General features: G+C 55.0%; 1 protein-coding gene across 9 annotated transcripts; it reads left to right on the top strand.

The window, feature by feature from the left end:
- On the top strand, positions 1-16,962 carry CHST1 (carbohydrate sulfotransferase 1). 9 transcript variants are annotated; one of them, XM_074336264.2, is made up of 6 exons: positions 2-460; positions 8,285-8,367; positions 9,487-9,525; positions 12,775-12,947; positions 13,535-13,634; positions 14,806-16,962. In XM_074336264.2, exon 6 carries the CDS (start codon positions 14,848-14,850, stop codon positions 16,081-16,083), a length of 1,236 nt encoding a protein of 411 aa, XP_074192365.1. In that variant the 5' UTR covers positions 2-460; positions 8,285-8,367; positions 9,487-9,525; positions 12,775-12,947; positions 13,535-13,634; positions 14,806-14,847; the 3' UTR covers positions 16,084-16,962. The 9 variants fall into 9 exon arrangements, with proteins under 9 accessions (XP_074192370.1, XP_074192365.1, XP_074192366.1 ...); XM_074336265.2 differs by lacking the exon at positions 8,285-8,367; XM_074336266.2 differs by lacking the exons at positions 8,285-8,367; positions 9,487-9,525 and adding an exon at positions 1,242-1,321.
- Positions 16,963-17,565: the final 603 nt, after the last annotated feature.

Here is a 17,565-nt window from a genome sequence, read left to right as displayed (position 1 = left end):
GGAGCCGGGACCGCAGCGCCAGCCGCTAGATCCGCGCTGTAGCCGCCGCCGCCGCTGCTCTGGGCTCAGGACTCAAGGCGGGCAGGCAGGCGCTCGGTGAGACTCCGGCGCCTGCGGTTGCTGCTCTTCTCCGGCCCCCGGGGCTGCGGCGCTCTGGGTCCCGGCCCCTGGCCCGGCACCTCTGGGTCCCCGGTCCTGTGCCCTGCCCCAGAGAACGCTCTCCGCCGGCCGAGCCGACTCAGGCTCTGGTCCCCGGGCCATGAACAGGGGCCCGTGAGGGGCGCGCGGAGGCGGTGGAAGAGGAGGGAGGAGGGAGGCCGAGGAGGAAGGCGCGGGAGGCGGAGGATGCCGCCGCCACTGCCGCCGCCGCCGCCTGCCGGCCCGGGGCGAGCTTGACTCCAGACCCGAGGATGGAGCCGGCGCTGGGCGCTGCAGCGGCTCCCGGTGCGCCCCCGACCAGGTATCGGCGGGGCCCGGCGGGCCCCGGGGCGGGCGGGAGCGGACACTCGCCGCAGCAGCCGGGAGGGGCTCGGGAGCTATGGGAGACGCCCCTCCGCTCGGGTTAGTCGCTCCGGGCGATGCGGGGCCGGGGGAGGACAGGAGCATGTTGGGCGCAGGACTGGGCTCTCCGGGCTGGTGGCGGGTGAGTGCCTGGATCACCCCAGCCCACCCCGCCCCCACTCAGGGAGGACAGCAAACTTGAGACGCGCGCCGGCCCCGAGGCGCCAGGCTCCCTTCTACTGCGGAGCACTCGGGGGCTGCCCGGGGCTCACCGTCCCGCAGCCTGCCTGGCTCCGGGCTGCTGAGGCGCCTCGAGACCCTGAGGTCCCCACGCCTGCACCAACTTTCCAAACCAGGACGGCACCAGAGGCAGGGGGCTGTCCCCGGCTTCCTGCTCCCAGCCCCGTTCCCGCACTCGCCCGAACACTTGGCGATGAGCTGGCTCCCGGTGGGTCCCCCAGATGGTGCAAAGCCCCCCACGGGAAGCCAGAACCAACCTCCCGCTCTTCTCTGGGTAGGACGCAGGGACCAGCCCTTCCTAGGCTCTGGGAACCCAATGCCTGCTTTCACAGTAACAGCCCAGAGTAGCCCAGGCCGGGAAGCTAGGGGTTAAATGGTAAGACCTGAGGGTCCTTCTTAGGGTGGCACGTTGGTGGCCTGTTTTTGAAGTCACAGGGTGTCCCCTCCCCCCGTCCGGGACCTGGCCTTTCCCAGGATTAGGTTCCTTACCTCTGGTGCAGGTTATCTCCACGGACTTAAAACACTGCTCCTAAGTGGGAGGCTCCAAAGAAGGGCTGCTTGGGAGTCCAAGTGCCAGAGGGTGAGCAAAACCATTTACACAGCGGTGGAGGCAGGAGGTGGGGAGGTGGATGTCCAGTCAAGGACAAACATTTCTCTGAGATCTGGGAGGGGTAGGGGACAGAGGAGACCTAGGAATTGAGGGCAGGAGGTAGGCACCCTGGCTCGGAGGGAGCTGCTTTGGCAAGCCAAAGGAACCAGTAGGTGTAAGAGGCAAGCAGGTGGTGGCCAAGGTATCAGGTAGCTGTCTTCAGGGGTTCCCCTCGAGGTGGGGCCACTTGTCTCAGGCGGAGCCCTTACCTGGGCAGGCAGTTCCCAGGCTCCAGTCCCCAGCAGCTGAGGACATTGACAGGCATCACCATGACCCTGTTTCTTTTTCCAAGTGCTCTCACCGTCATGACTCACACATTGGATTCACCAGGGAGGTATCAAGACTCCAACCTCTTCTCTTCTCCTCCCTCCTGGGTCTTCAGGGAACTACTGGGGAAAGGAGGGCGTGACTTTTGGGGTTTTAACCCCCTGCAGGAGGCCAGGAACCCATCATTGCAAACTTTAATTTCCCTGTTTTTGTCCCCAATCAGGGCAGGTGTGTGGCTCTTGGCCAGGCCAGGTTGGGGGACAAATGATCCCCCCAACCCTGAAGGGTTGGCTTTGAAATCATGGCCACGCCCCCCCACCTGGCACTTAGGCTAACACCTGGCCTCATCTCAAAGCAGAAGCACATGTCCCCCCTAAAATCCAAATTTCCCTCTTTGCTGAATGTTGCAATGCTTTTGGCCAGAGTTTTCCTCCTTGGCATCTGAAATCAAGCTCTGCTTGCAGACAGCTTCTATTCTCCCTGGCCCTTCAGCCCACTGTGCCATGTGAGGCCCCCTTACCTCCCTGACCTCACCCTCAGGGCCCTAGATCCATGGGAAGGCTGGTGCTGATGGTGCTGGTGGAGGGGTGTGTGTGTGCTGGCTGTGCACCACTGAGTCTGCAGGGGGCCCAGATGCCAGGCTCTCACTGGGGAACAAGGCTTGTGACACCCCCCTTCCCCGTTCTCCCTGCCCACATCCCTGTCTCCCTCCCTTACCCACTGTGGGTCTCTCTCTACTTTTCCAACTCACTCTGCATTGGTGTGTGGGGAGGGAGCATTTGATATTCATAATCTGGTTCAGAGAAGGTCCCGAAGCCCTGAGTCACTGTATGGTTTCCATGGAAACAGACTTGTTCAGAGGACCTGGTGTAGTGACGGTGGGGAGAGGGAAACATATAGTAAAAATCGGGCTCCACAAGTGTGGCAGGAGTTGGACCAACTCCCTTCAAGGGGGGCAGGGAGAGGCTGGGCAAAGCTCTGGGGGCCCTAAGGAGGAGCTGCCTTTCCCCCACCCACGGGGTGCCCCCATCAGAAGCTGCTCAGCTATCTCTGTGGCTCTTAGCAGGCTGTTGCTTCTCCCATGGGCCTTCTGGCTAGGTGCCAAGGCTCCAGAGTGCTACTATATGCCTCAGTTTCCCCCTGTGAAATGGGGAGAAGAGCACCTACCTCACAGGGCTGTTGTGAAGGTCAAATGCATTAATATGAGGAACTCTGAACAGAGCCATAAGTGTTCTTTAAGTGTCATTATTAATTCAGGGGGGTTGGAAAGAGTGCCCCCAGTATGTTCACCTGGATCCATCCTCTTTGTCCTGCTAGGTGGTCTTGACATCTGGCAGGGCTGGTCTCCTGCTTTGGAAGAGCCACCTCCAGCAGCCCTGGTACACCCCCAGCTGGGCACCAGCTATCCATTTCTTCTTCCCATGGAGCATTTATTTAGGTTGTTGGGGGCCTGGAACCATGCTAGGGAGCCCTGGCTGCTGTTCAGACTCCACCTGTCTAGGGGCCTTGTGGGAACAATGCCAAGTCCAGATGGATGGGCAGCTTCCTGCCTCAACCCCCTTGGGATTAGGCCAGGAGAGGTCCAGGCTCTGAGGACAGACAGAAGGGATTGAGATGGGGCAACTTTCCCTGATCCTGGAAAGACTTGTTCACCTGGCTGGAGAGGCATCTCCCTCCTAATGGTCTGCCAAGGTGGGACCAGGAACTCCCCAGAAAGATAACAGACCCTGCCGTCCCTTCCTTCCCCCAACTTAAACCTCTGTGTTCAATTGTTCCCAGCACGCCCTACAGGTCTAGATTGGCTCAGGGCTCCAGACCGTTCCCACTAGCCACCTGGGAGGGGGCCCTGCCCACTGCTGTTTATCCCAGCAGTACCTGCCTCAGGCAGCGACTCAGGGACATTCTGGGTGACAGTGATACCTCAGCTAGTCTCCCTCACTAGCCCTTGTCTCCATTGCTGCCCTCTCCTCCCTGGCCTGCAGACAGCCCCTCCTCTTAGTGTCACTGTTGTCTCCAAGGTGGAACTGGGCTCCATGCTCCCATCCCTACCAGCTCTCGGAGCTATAAAGTATCCTTGATATCTGCCAGCCCTTCTATTTTACAGGTGGGAAAACTGAGATTCTTGGGGTTGCCTGTTTGGCCAGAACCCAAGCTCGCTGTGGCTGCTCCAAGCTTCACACCAGCCCTGGGGATGCCCTTCCCTCTTCCCTGGTTCTCCAGGTAGCCCCAGATGCTGGCCAGCACCTCCCCACCCCCACCCCCCACGCTCAGTTTCCTGCCAAGGCTCTTCCCCCAGGTCTCTATGGACCACTTTGCTATCCTCATTGGTGTTCATAACACCTTCCAATGTAATATCCTCTGCAAATTTCATTAACGGACTGTTTACTCCCTCTCTCAGGATCATTAATGAAGATGTTAGATAAGATCTGACCCAGTGCCAGCCCTGCCCCCACTCTCAAACTGGGTCCCTCAGCCCCTTCCCGCTTGGGCTTGCCTCCTCCACCTGGGACCCTTGGGACCAGCCCCCCTCCTGCTTTTGGCCACATGACAAGTGCTTAGGGCCAACTCTTTTTGAATTAATTTTGTAAGATTACTCGAGGCGATGTATCAAATGCTTTGCTAAAAATCAAGATATATTACCCTGCCTGCATTTCCTTCATCTACCAGTCTTGTAATTCTATCAAGAAAGCTATCAAGTTTGTCAGGCATGATTTGTTCTTTATAAATCCCCATGGTGCTGCGTGGGGCACAGAGTTCCCGCGTTTTCTAAATGTTTAGAGATTCCCTCGTTGTGTTTGCTCCTTGATTAGAGCTGGAAGGCTGTGGGCCTGGAAGTGTAGGGATGCTCTCACTCATCTCCTAGGGCATGGGGAACAGGGCACAGCCCTTCTCTATTTGGGATCTCTGCGGGGGGTAGCAAGTTGTTTATCGCCCACTGAGTCCCTTCAGTGCTCTGAGGGTCCTTAGCCGAGTCCCTTCAGTGGGGGGTGGATGAAGGAAGGGTCCCTTGGCGCTCTCCTTCATGGACTTTGCAGACAGATGAAGACAACAGATAAGTAGGATGTGAACATTCAAAGGTATTCTTGACTGATTGCCGTGTACCAGGCAGTTTGCTAAGAGCATTATGTGTGAGGAGATATCATTCAAGCCGTTAACCTGGCCTGGGAAGGTCTCCGCTCCCTGGCAACCTGTGGCTCAGAGAGGGCCAGGCTGCCCAGGATCCAAGGTGTTTCACTCTCTGCTAAGAGTTGCTGCTAACCATTTAAGACGTATGTACAGGGTCAGGGGAGCTACTTGGGGTGGTTCAGAGCAAGAGTGTTAGGAGGTCGGAGGGGGAAGGAAGGGAAACCTGTAGGGAGAACCTTGGGGATGTGAACACCTTGCTGCATATGCACCTCGTACACAACACCCCATAGTCTGAATCCAGAGCCCTACTTGGCCACTTCCCAGCTGTGGGAGCAAATCACTTAACCTCCTCGAGCCTCACTTCCTCACCTGTGAAGTGTATGTTCAGTGAGTAGCTGCCATTTTGTTTTCTTATGGCGGTCCCTGTTGATGTGGGGGCAGCGATACTCATTGATTGTCATGTTACCAATGGGTGGCTCTCCTTAATGCTGCTTGTTCAGGAGCGAGAGGAGAGAGAGGTTGAGTCATGCTGGCATCCTTGTAACCAGCTGTAGCCTGGTGGTAAGTTTTGGCCTTGGGGAGCAGGGGGCCTTCTCTGGGCCTTGAGCCCAAACCCTGTGCTTCATTCCAGACCATTTCAGGCCAGGTGGTACTAAAGACATCTTTTGGTGTCCTCTTAGCTGCATAGGAGCTCAGCGTTCCTGTCTCCTTGGCCATGAAACCACCCACTCTTCCCTCTGCTTGTCTGGCCAGACCTGGAGCCCTGGATTGGGCAGCAGGGTGTGTTTTGGCTACTGCGCTATCAGGTGTGACACTGCGCCAGGTGTGTCTACACCCCTTATATCTTCTTCGTGTTAATCTTCCTTTTTGTCATTCAGCTGGGGAGGAAGAACCCCTGGGAAGTAGTGAGATGGCACAGACTTGTTTGGCATCCCAGGGAATCAGGCAGGAAAGGCCATGGGCAGCTTCCCATCCTTCCAGCCGACACTGCAGGGACCTGATCCTTAAATAGGTGTTTGTCGGATGAACCCATGTCTGGGTCAGGGTGAATGCCAAGGGCAAGGGACCCCGGTGGCCACCTTGGCCCTGGTACTCTCTGCCCCTCACCTCTGGTCTCCAAGTGCTGGTTGTGCTCTTGTTCTTGGGTATGGCCTGGGGGCTTGAGCTTTGTGGGCAGGGCCAGGGCTCGGGGATCCTCGGAGCTGAGTTTGTATCCTGGCCTGACCGTGGGCTAGCTGCTTGGACAAGCTCCCTCACTTACCTGGGCCTCGCTGCTCCTCATCTCTGACAGATGGCAGTGGTGCCTGCAGTAAGCACCCCCTTGATGGCAACCAGAATCCTGATCCTCTCTGGGCATCCACTTCTGCAGCCCCCTCCATTCTGAGTTAGAGCCCCAAGGCTCAGGCCAGCCTCCCCCATGTCCAGCCCTCTCCCATACCCCGGGGCCAGCTAGGCCTTATGCAGGTGGCTTTGAGACAGGAGACGTGGGGATCCAGGGAAAGATGGATGCCCTCCCTGCTCCTTCAGCAGCAGCTGCCTGTGTTTGAGCTCCTGTTGGTGGCTTCCCATCCTTGAATCTAGGAGGATGGGCCCAAGCTTCGGTGTCCAGGGGGTAGGGCCTCCGTACTTTTGTGACTCTGACTGTGGCTGCTGGGGAGGGGAGGGAGGACAGGAAACCAAGGACTTCCGCCCAGTGTCGGGGCAGAAAGGTCCCGCCTTCCACAGGCCAGGCTCTGGTAGGACCGGCCTGAAGGAACAGGCCCCTCTGACTCATCCCTCCCCCAAGAGGTGCTGGTCACAGGGGACCTTGTGCCAGGAGCTCAGTCACCTCCCTCCTGTGGGGGAACACTTTCCTCAGATCGGGCTGCTGGGCCCAGGGCAGGACCATTAGGTGGTCTCTGTAGCCTGAACAGCAAGGGTCTCTAAGCACACAGGCTGTAGGAGCTTCAATGGAGGAAACTGTGGCATCTGTTTTAACTTCTTTAAACATTTGCAGGCCACGATTGCCTGTTTGTAGGTTAGGGTAGCCTTAAAAATCACTCTCAGGGCTCCTGTTTCCTGGCTACTGACCAGCACTGTGCTAAGCTATTGGCATTCATCGGCTTTCTGTCTCCCAACCTAAATATTTGAAAGATTCTGTGATCGTCTTTCCCATTTCATAGATAAGAACAACTGAGGCCTGTAGGGGTTAAGTCCTCTGCTCAAGGTCTGATAGCTATAAAGCAACAGCAGCGGGAGTCAAATCCAGGCCTGGCTGGTGCTACAATGAGGGTTGACTTCTCAAGGAGGCTTGAGACACCCATGGGTGTCCCCAGTGTCATCATGCATGGACACTGGAGTGACCTGCTCTGAGGACTCCAGAGCTCCTCAGAGGCAGCTGAGGAGCTCTGCTGCTGCTGAAAATTTGGTGGACCAGTCACTCTTTGCATGTTTCTCTTGGGTATCAGGACTGTGAGAACTCGCCCCCACTGGAGGTGCTGAAGGGACGTAGTGATTCAGCCCATGGGGTCTGTAGATAGGCCACAGCCCAGGGACTCGAGAGGTTATACATAAGCACCATGTTTGTGTTGGTGCAGGTCCATAGACCTCACAGTGTCTCAAGTTGATGGGGCAGGACCCCAAAGAAAAGCACTGGTGCTTCCAATCTCCCCTGGGCTGACCACAGAGGCTAAGTCTGGACGCTCTCAGATCACCTCCCCAGAAGGTATTTGGCTGAATTTTGTGCTAGCATACTGCTCACCTTGAAGGATGTTCTAGAACACAGACCCAGGAAACTTGTCCTGGGGCTTTGTAGGTATGGGGTCTTGAGGATGTCAGTATATGCTCAGGGCTCTCAGGGAGACCCCTCAGGAGAAATCTGGTGCTGAATTCAGTATCAGGAATAGCTGGGCATCTTTTGAGCAGATACTTTAATCTTCCTCTCGTGGATCCTATGAAACATGTAAATGAAATATTTCCCTTTTCCCATTGGCTGCCAGATAGCTCTGACCCCTATGTGTAGCCCAGAAGTGGTGTGGCTCTTGTACACTGACCTGGCTTCTAGTTCTTTTAGCCTTTTATATCTTTGTTTTCCACTTGCCTCATTTCATCACCTCATTTTCCTTAGGAAGAAGAAACCTTGCTGTTTTATGTGTTTTAGCTTTAACTAAACAAACATCTATGGTGGATCAGCGCTGGCTACTACAGACGTAGGGATTAAGCATTTCCTTTCTGTGTCTCCATCCCAGAGGCCTGTTCACCAACTCCTCCCTCCCTGTCCATTTCCTCTGCCCCTCGTTCTAGTTCCTGGGACCCCAGAGCGTTAGGGCCCCTCCATACCGACTGCTAAGTCTGGTTAGAAATCTGATGTTCAGATATTTTTTCCTTTGCTCTCCCTACCACCCCAGAGCGTCACACACTGTTTTTTAGGGAGAAAAAACGGGGAGGGCAGTAATTTTCCCAACTCAGGCCTGCGCTGCTCCCCACAGCCCAGGTCCCTTTTGAGGTCTTGCTCTTTTTCAGCTCCTGCCCTGTCTCAGCAGCCCCAGGCGAATGCTGTCCTTAGTGGCCCACTTGAGCAGACACAGCCCCATGCTAGCAGAAAGGTAGTGACTTTGACCCTGGTGCCTTGAACATGGGAAAGGGGAGAGCTGGCTGGCATTGCCCTGGGGACAGAATCGTTGGCCCAGTGAGGTGCCAATGATTCTCAGCCTCCACCCTTTCATTAGTCCTCCAGTTCTTGCATGGGTGGCTTCACTCTGTCCCCCAAAGATAAGAAACTCAAAGTGAACGGAAAAGCTCAATGGAAATGGTACCTTCCTCCCACCCCAGTCTCCTAGCTCCCCCCTCCGGTGCATCTACCCTCTGGTTCAGTGCAAGTTCTTTCAGTGGTTGTTTACGCATATATAAAAATACCTACATCTATACACACACGTCAGCTGTTAAAAAATGAGAAATGTTGGTATACTATTGCCAACATGTTTTCTGGCGCTAGCATTTTTTACTTAATATATGTTGAGTCATGACCCAAGTACATACTAATACTCCACATTAGTATATACACATCTGTGGAGCCTTCTCTGATAGAATCAGTTGAAAAGACAATCCTAGGGTTGGGAGAGTGCACCCAATGGACAGGTTAGGTCTCTGGGGAAGAGAAGGGGCACCCATGGGCAGGCTTTAGGAGGGCTAGGAGCCTTCTAATTGTGTGTGTAAAATTATGGGCACAAATGGATCTTTCTGGGAAGAGGGATTATATCTCTCTAAGGGGTCAGTGGCCCAGAAAAAGCAAAGCTCTGGGTTGCATGGGATTTCATGGGGCGGGAGGAGGATGAGGTGGGGACAGGGTGGGGCTAACTTGTTAGAGGGCAGAGCCCCTTGGTTCTTGGGCTCCACTGGGGCAGCCGTGGATCAGGCTGAGGTGGGAGACAGAGATACCCCGCCCTGGTATCTTCTTGGAAGATGACTGGGGTCTTCCAACTCCCAAAAAAGGGTCCCCCTGCCTGCAGCAAGTGTGGCCCTGTCTTGAAAATGGATTATGGGACCTTCCTGGGATCAGAGAAGCCCCGTGGTGGTCAGACCTGGGAGGTCCTTAGAGTTGCTGTGTCTATGGAAAAACCAAGGCACAGAGAGACCAGGGGGTGAGGTCACCCGGCCAGGGAAGTGCAGGGAATGCGGGCTACTCCTGCCTGTGACATTCAGTTTAGTGTTCCTTCCCCTGCCAGGGTGGAATGAGACCAGGGAGAAGCTGCCCACGGGATGAGGTGAGGCTGCCTGTTGCTCCTTGCTTCTTGGTGTGTGGTGAGGAAGAGGAGGTGCCCAAGGCAGAGGCCGCAGCCTGGGTGGGTGTGTCATCATCACACCTCACTGCATCCTGCAACATCACCTCCCGCTGGCTTCATCCTCACGTTAAGCTGCAGCCAACCAGCCAGGAATTCTGAACACAGAGACGCAGGGCTAAGCGGCTGCACTACAGGATTCGGCCACTAGAGGGCAGAAGGCAAGCCACTGCAGAGGCTCAGCATGAGAAAGTTCCGGGGCTGGGGAGAGGAGCCAGGGAAGAAGGGGCAGTGGGCGGAGGCCTGCCTGGCAGAGGTCTGCCTGGCAGAGGTCTGGGCACAGTGGTCGGGGAGAGTGTGTGCCTCACTGCCAGAGTCAGTGGTGATTTGTTCTGAGGCGTTTCTCCTAAACAAAAAGCAAACAAGACATTTAATGATGATCATAGTAACTTTATTTATTAGGTGCTTTATGCCAGGCACTGTATTAATGAATTAGTCCTCATAAAAGCCTTGTTAAAATTATCCCCAGTTTGCAGGTGAGAAAACAGAAGCCCAGAGAGATTAAGAAATCTGGCCATCAATGGGGCCGGTATTAGAGCCCATGTCCCAAGCATGAGGCTGTGCCATATTCTATGCCTGACATTGACTAAATGCTTTAAGTCTTTTAATTCTTACAACCACTACTATGGTTATACCCACTTTACAGGTGGGGAAAGTGAGGCTCAGAGACATAGAATCACACAGGTCCACACAGCTGCCAAGTGGGTGTGTTCCATGGCTTGAGCTCTTAGCTCTAAATGATATGTCTCCAATGTACAGCTGTTTTCCACTCCCTACCATGCCCTAAATCTGTGCCCTAATGTTAAGGTGGATGACACTGAAATCTGAGCTTTCTGTTGGGACTGGGAGTTCACCAACTCCCCTGCCTTCCAAGAGAAGTTACAGATTCTGAGTCTAAGATTTGCATGGATTTCAATTAACCAGAGGTGGAGGGAGGCCATGCCAGAAGCTGCTAGAAGCTTAGGGAGGGCTCAGAGTCTGGCTTGGAGGATGAGGGCACAGAGGAGTCCCTTGCAGTGGCCAAAGCTCCTCTGGGAACAATGGGACCTGGCCCCGGGGCCTCCGGTTTTCAGGGCACATGCCTCTAGCATACCAAGGAAGCTTGGCCAGCCCTGGCCCCCGCTCTGCCAGGCTGGCAGGAGAGTGGGGACATTTCTAGGAGGGCCTGCCTTCCTCCATCTTCCTGTTCCCATGCCCTGGATTTGCCCTCCCAGGGAGCAGGGGGTGGCCTGCGATGGGGCTTTTGAACACATTCCCCTCCTTGGTGCCCGAGCTGTGCCTTGTGAATCTGAATCCCACTTTCTTCGGGGTTTATAACATCAAGATGCTTCAGTTACTTCTGATTCATTAGCAAAGGTGGCAGCTTCCAATACTGCCCTAAGTTTCTCTGAGTGGGGGTGAGGAGGGGTAGTGGAGGGAAGAAACTGAAATGGTGCCCTCCCCTCAGGATATGCCTCTTTAAAGAAAATCCCGGGTGAATTCTGGTTTTGGAACTGAAATCCTACAGTTAAATGAAATCTCTGTAAGGGTTCTGTTTCCTCTCTTGGTGGGGACCAAAGGGAGTGGAATGTGAATGGAATAGGGATGAGGAAGGAGGATTTGAGCATGGACTCCAGAGCACAGTGCCTGGGCTGGAATCCTGGCTCTGCTCCTCACTAGGGGTGTGAGCTTGGGAAAGTTATCTAACCTTGCAGAGCCTCAGCTTCCTTATCTGTAAAGTGGGGCTATAACAGCATCAGTCTCACAGGGTTGGCATGAGGGCGAGATGAGCTGATGCCTGTGAAGGGAGCATATGCCCAGGACAAACATCGTGAATGCCCAGTAAGTGTGATCCTTCCTTCGTGCTATTTTACCCATAGTGTCTAGAACAGTGTCTGGCTTGTGCTGGGTATCTGATAGACGTTTGTGAATAAATACAAAGAAAGTACAATCAAATGCAATGGCACCACAACTAAAGAATTGGCGCCTAAATGATGTAAAAATATTTCCTAGCACTACATGTTCTTTAAAGGTGTTCACATTTGTCTTAGGGCACTTATGCGGGTGAGTACCTCATCCAACCCAGCATCCTCTGCTGCCATGGGGTGAGGTAGGGGTCGGATGGGGTGTGATCAGGGTTGTGTCTTTTCTCTCTTCACATTGGAGGTTCCCAAGAATCTAGACTGTGCCCTTCCCCTATTTACTGACACCTGGTGACATGGGACTACTTCCTATAGGTACTAAGTGGAATTTCATACTTAGAACAGGATTCGGAGCCCCCAGAGCCTCAGCGGGCCCACTGATTTCTCAGCCCAGCCTTTGTGCCTCTCCCCAAGGTCAGCAGACTGCTCCAGCTTTGTTTCTTCCCCCCTAAGCAGACGCTGTAGGGGCAGAGCACTGGCCTAAGAATCTGATCCAGTGGATTTGAATCTCTGCTACTTCTTATTTGCTTATGCATCTATGCTTAGTTTTTGAGCCTCAATTTCTCCATCTGCACAATGGGAGTGAGGACCCTGACCTCCCACCGGGGGTTGTAAGGAACAACATGGTGTTGAGAGTGGGGTGAGCTGAGCCAGGTAGTGATACACATTTGGGAAATGAGGACCCACTTACTCCACCTCCAAAGAAGTCACACCAAATAGTGGGACATGGGAAGAATATTCAAAAAGCACATGAGTTTGCCTCCCCAGCCATGAGCCCATAGATCAACAAGACCAGAGAGCAAAGGGAAGGAACATGCTCTCAGCCTTGGAAATCATCTGTCCGCCCCCTTGTAATGCCCAGTCTCTCTCGCGTCCTATCACAAATGGTCTGGGGACAGTAATCGAAAGCATGTTTGAAGACCAAGTGCAAGCAAGCGGGAGGAACAGAAAGTCACATATTAAAGGGAAAGAGCATGGGTTCTGGGGAACTGGCTAGATGTGGGCTACACCAGGCAGGTAAGCTCAGGCAGGTGACTTTACTTCTGTGCTTCAACTTTCTCATCTGTGAAATGGAGCATATACTGGTTTCCACATAAAGTTCTTGCGAGCAATAAACAAGCTCACACAGGTAAAGGGTGGAGCACTTAGGAAGTACTCTGGAAATAGTACTTTAGCTAACCAAAATAATGCTATGATCTTGTTTTAACTTAGAATCCACAGAGAGCATGAAGGTCGGGAATGCTCCCTGGTCCACTTTTGCTTTGAGTTTCAGGTAGCCAGTCTCCTTTCTCCAGTGTGCTTGGAAGACGAACCTCCCTCCCTGGATGTCCCTTCCTTGTGGGTTTCAGCATCTGGGCTGTCACGACTGAGCTGCCATTTCCACCTGGAGGTGTGGGGTGAGGCCCACTGCCCTTGTTGACTTCCCCTAAACCCTTCCTGAACAAGGTGAATTTTGAAAGGTCAGCCTGTTGTGTTGATTTCAAATGCAGAACAAATTGGGGTTGTGCTCTGGCCCAATTTTCTGGGATAAGTTTGACTCTGACACTTTGCTGCATTGTTGGAGGCTGAGCACTGGGGCTGGTTGGGTCAGTTGGTCACTAGAGCTGAACAGAGATAGCTAGGCCTGGGGGTGTTTGTGGCCAGTGGGTTTCTTTGCAGCATCCTTGGGTGGTGGGTGGGGGTTGCCTTACTGGGGTATTTGCCTGTGTGTGGCACTAAGTCTTGGGCAGCTGGGGGTACAGACTTGCCAGCTCCCTCTGCCCACTGGGTCTGGTGGGAGCAGAGGGATTGTGGCTTGTTAGGAGGGTCTGGGTTGGGGAGGTGGGTGGAGGGGGTGGGATGTAGCCCAAGACTCAGAGGGCTGGATCCAGGGCATCAGAGATGGCACTGGGTTATTTGGGTAGATCTGGGAGAGCAGGCAGAGCCCTCATCACGCAGCCCTAGAGGAAGGCAGTGGGGCACAGAATACAGGAAAGAAGGGGTAGGAGTCCATCCTCATCCTCAGAAGCCCTCCTCTCCCTGTCTCCCTGTAGTCTGCTGGCCACAGGGCTGCCTACTGCACAGGCTGAGACTGCCAGCTAGGCCAGGAGACCTGGTGGCTGTGGACTCCCTCCTCGGAGCAGCCCCTCTTTGGTGAGTGGTGGCGCCCTCCCTGCATTCGCTCTTGGAGCAGTCCCAGCCCTTCCCCGGGACCTGGTAGCTGAAGTAACCTCACTTGGGGGACTTCCAGGAGCTCAGGTTGGCTCCCTGCCCTGAACCCTGGGCATACCCTTCAGCGTTTCCTGCTCTCTGGGGGCCCTCCCTATCCCCCCAGCTTTCCTTGAGGTGCCCCTTTCCCCCCCACCCCTCTCTCTCCTCTCTGTCCTTCCTGGTTCTCTGGGGCCATTTCTGGGTTACAGGTGGGTCCCTGGGCTCACCCTGTGGACAGAAGGGGCTGAAGGCCTAAGGGTGGAGACCCTCGAGGACTGGCTGGGGTGGGGGACCTGGAAGGCCAGTTTGCTCGGCTGTCAGTGGGGGCCATCTGCTCCATGGCCTGGACTCCTTCCCCCTGTGGCCGGGAGCAAGTTCTGGAGGACCTTGGGGCCTGGGAAGGGATGCTTCTCAGCAGACCCTGGACTTGTCTCTGCTTTGGGCCATTTGACTCTTTAGAGACCCTTGGGGCCCCAGTAGTCCTCATCTGGAGTAAGTTGGTCACCTGCATCCATAATTTGGGGGGTGGTGGTGCTTGACACAGTTGGCCACCTTTTCTGGCCCAATAGGCATGGGTGCGTGGATGCTGGCAGCCCACGGACTCCCAGTGTGTCAGGGTCCTTACTGCACGCAGGCTTAGGTAGCAAGGAATGGACATGGACTCTTCTTCCTCCTGCGGGTGAACCGTGGATGGAGGAAAGATGACCACATGGGGAACTGGTCAGCTCGCAGGGGTGAAAGAAGATGCAGGTGGACCCAGGAGATGACGGCAGGGTGACAGGCGGTGACAGGGGAATGGCTAACGGCAGGAACTGGTCACTCCCTATGTGTGGGAGTTGGGAAAGTGAATTTGTTGCCCATTAGGGCCCCACTAAGGAACTGAGAGTCCCGCTGGGAGGCCCCTGCAGCATTCTGTATGTTTGTACGTTAAACCCTGCGGAACGGGGTACAGGGAATCAGTTTGTTCAGTCCCCAGTAACTCCTGGGACCCTCCAGAGAATGGTGAAGTCTACTGTAGAAGCTGCTCAGGCCTTAGGTGCATGACTGAGCCCTGGGCCCCCTGTAGACCCACAAGCCCAGCTGCCCCCTGACCGCTGCCCGTCTTTGCCTGCAGACCTTGCAAGGTGGAGAAACAGCCCCATGACGGTGCCCAGCCATGCAATGTTCCTGGAAGGCCGTCCTCCTCCTAGCCCTGGCCTCCATTGCCATCCAGTACACGGCCATCCGCACCTTCACCGCCAAATCCTTCCACACCTGCCCGGGGCTGGCCGAGGCGGGGCTGGCCGAGCGGCTGTGCGAAGAGGGCCCCACCTTCGCCTATAACCTCTCCCGCAAGACCCACATCCTCATCCTGGCCACCACACGCAGCGGCTCCTCCTTCGTGGGCCAGCTCTTCAACCAGCACCTGGATGTCTTCTACCTGTTCGAGCCCCTCTATCACGTCCAGAACACGCTCATTCCTCGCTTCACCCAGGGCAAGAGCCCCGCGGACCGGCGGGTCATGCTGGGCGCCAGCCGGGATCTCCTGAGGAGCCTCTATGACTGTGACCTCTACTTCCTGGAGAACTACATCAAGCCGCCGCCTGTCAACCACACAACCGACAGGATCTTCCGTCGCGGGGCCAGCAGGGTGCTGTGCTCTCGGCCCGTGTGCGACCCTCGGGGCCCCGCCGACCTGGTGCTGGAGGAGGGCGACTGTGTGCGCAAGTGCGGCCTGCTGAATTTGACCTTGGCCGCCGAGGCCTGTCGTGAGCGCAGCCACGTGGCCATCAAGACGGTGCGGGTGCCCGAGGTGAACGACTTGAGGGCCCTGGTTGAAGATCCGCGGTTAAACCTCAAGGTCATCCAGCTGGTCCGAGACCCGCGTGGCATTCTGGCTTCGCGCAGCGAGACCTTCCGCGACACATATCGGCTCTGGCGGCTTTGGTACGGCACCGGGAGGAAGCCCTACAACCTGGATGTGACACAGCTGACCACGGTGTGCGAGGACTTCTCCAACTCCGTGTCCACCGGTCTCACGAGGCCCCCGTGGCTCAAAGGCAAGTACATGTTAGTGCGCTATGAGGACCTGGCCAGGAACCCCATGAAGAAGACGGAGGAGATCTACGGGTTCCTGGGTATCCCCTTGGACAGCCACGTGGCCCGCTGGATCCAGAACAACACGCAGGGTGACCCCACCTTAGGCAAGCACAAATACGGCACCGTGCGCAACTCGGCGGCCACGGCCGAGAAGTGGCGCTTCCGCCTCTCCTATGACATCGTGGCCTTCGCCCAGAACGCCTGTCAGCGGGTGCTGGCGCAGCTGGGCTACAGGATGGCCGCCTCCGAGGAGGAGCTCAAGAACCCCTCCATCAGTCTGGTGGAGGAACGGGACTTCCGCCCTTTCTCGTGACGGGGGCTCCGTGGGTGGGGGTGAGGGGCACATGGTGTTGGTTTTGATAAAATGGACCGTTTTTAACTGTTGCCTTATTTCCTCCTCCCTCTCTCTCCCTGTCTTTGCGTCCTTCCTGCCCCTTGCCCACCCCCCACTTCCTTCTGCCTCTTCTATCTCTGAAATTTGCACTATGTCTTGGACAGGAATCACTGGGGCAGAGGGGGAGGGAAGTGGGGTACAGTCCCCACTCTACCCCATTCAGACACATGGACATTGGGTCTCTGCGTGGATGGTGACAATGTTTACAAGCACCACACTCACACCTTCACATCCGTGCGCGCGTGCGTGCGTGCGCGCGCACACACACACACACACACACACACACACACACAGACACCCACAGGAGAGACACCTCAAACCACATGACTTCTGAAGCTTTTCGAATGGATGAGTGGTCAGGGTATAGTAGTTTTTGCACTGTCTTACTTCTACAAGGTAAGAGGTTCAAAACAAAAAGGCCACCTCTCTCTGATTTATGAATGGTGTCTATCCCTCCTCATCCTGCATCCTGCCCCCATTGCCCACTGCTCCCTTTGGAGTAGAAAAACTGCTCCCTCCTGCCTGCCCTTGCCTGTCGGTGAGCAGGTTTTTACTGTGAGGTGAATATGGACCTTGTTTATTTTTTCCAGACTGTGGCGATGCTGTCTGTCTGTCTGTCTGAGTCTTGTGGCTGCCCCTGGACCAGTGATGGCTGATAAATCTTATGGATTTCTGATTGATCTTGGGGTCCATCTGTGATATTTCTTTGTGCCAAAAAGAAAAAGAGTGGATCAGTTTGCTAAATGAACATTGAAATGCTTTATCTGTGTTTTCTGTAAATAAAAGAGTGCAATAATATCTGGGTGTGATTGTGGGACATTCCGAATGGGTGAGGGCAGGCCACAGTGGGGTCTAGGTGTTTCTGGCTTTGGGGAGGAGAGAAGGAGGGGGTGGTGGTGGGGAGTCCATGACTACTCTCTGCCTTTCAGAACTCATGTCATCCTCATCACCCTTCACACTGAGTTCAGGGTTTCACCTCCATTCAGTTGAGACCAGGCAGGTGATGTTCAAAATATTTATAGCCAGGGGTGATACTCAAAATGTAACAAGTGGTGTGGTTTGCTGCATCAATGTCCAGAGGTCAGGAAGAAGTCCTGTGACACATTCCTATGCCAGGTGTTACCCCTTTAATTGTTGGGTCTGGGGCAAGGATAGCTGGGGAGGGGGAACATTCGCGGGATGGGTTGGTTCAGGGCAGTGGCTACTTATCAGCTGGCCTGGAGGTAGTTCAGTATTTTCACCACTACTGTAGATGTCCTGGTGTCTACATTGGCGCAGTATCAGACATGCTTATTTCCTTTCCCATTCTTGGCAATCTAGCAACTTCCTTCAAGCAACTTCCCTAGCTCTTTTCTTGTTTCAAGAAAACAGCTGGCCTCTGTGGTAGAGGTCACAGCTCTG

This window comes from Rhinolophus sinicus, chromosome 14 (assembly GCF_057876585.1).
Source record: "Rhinolophus sinicus isolate RSI-liver-muscle chromosome 14, RSI-T2T, whole genome shotgun sequence".
Taxonomy (NCBI): Eukaryota; Metazoa; Chordata; class Mammalia; order Chiroptera; family Rhinolophidae; genus Rhinolophus; species Rhinolophus sinicus.
The sequence above is the reverse complement of the archived record's forward strand: the minus strand, read 5'-3'. Positions and strand labels throughout refer to the sequence as shown.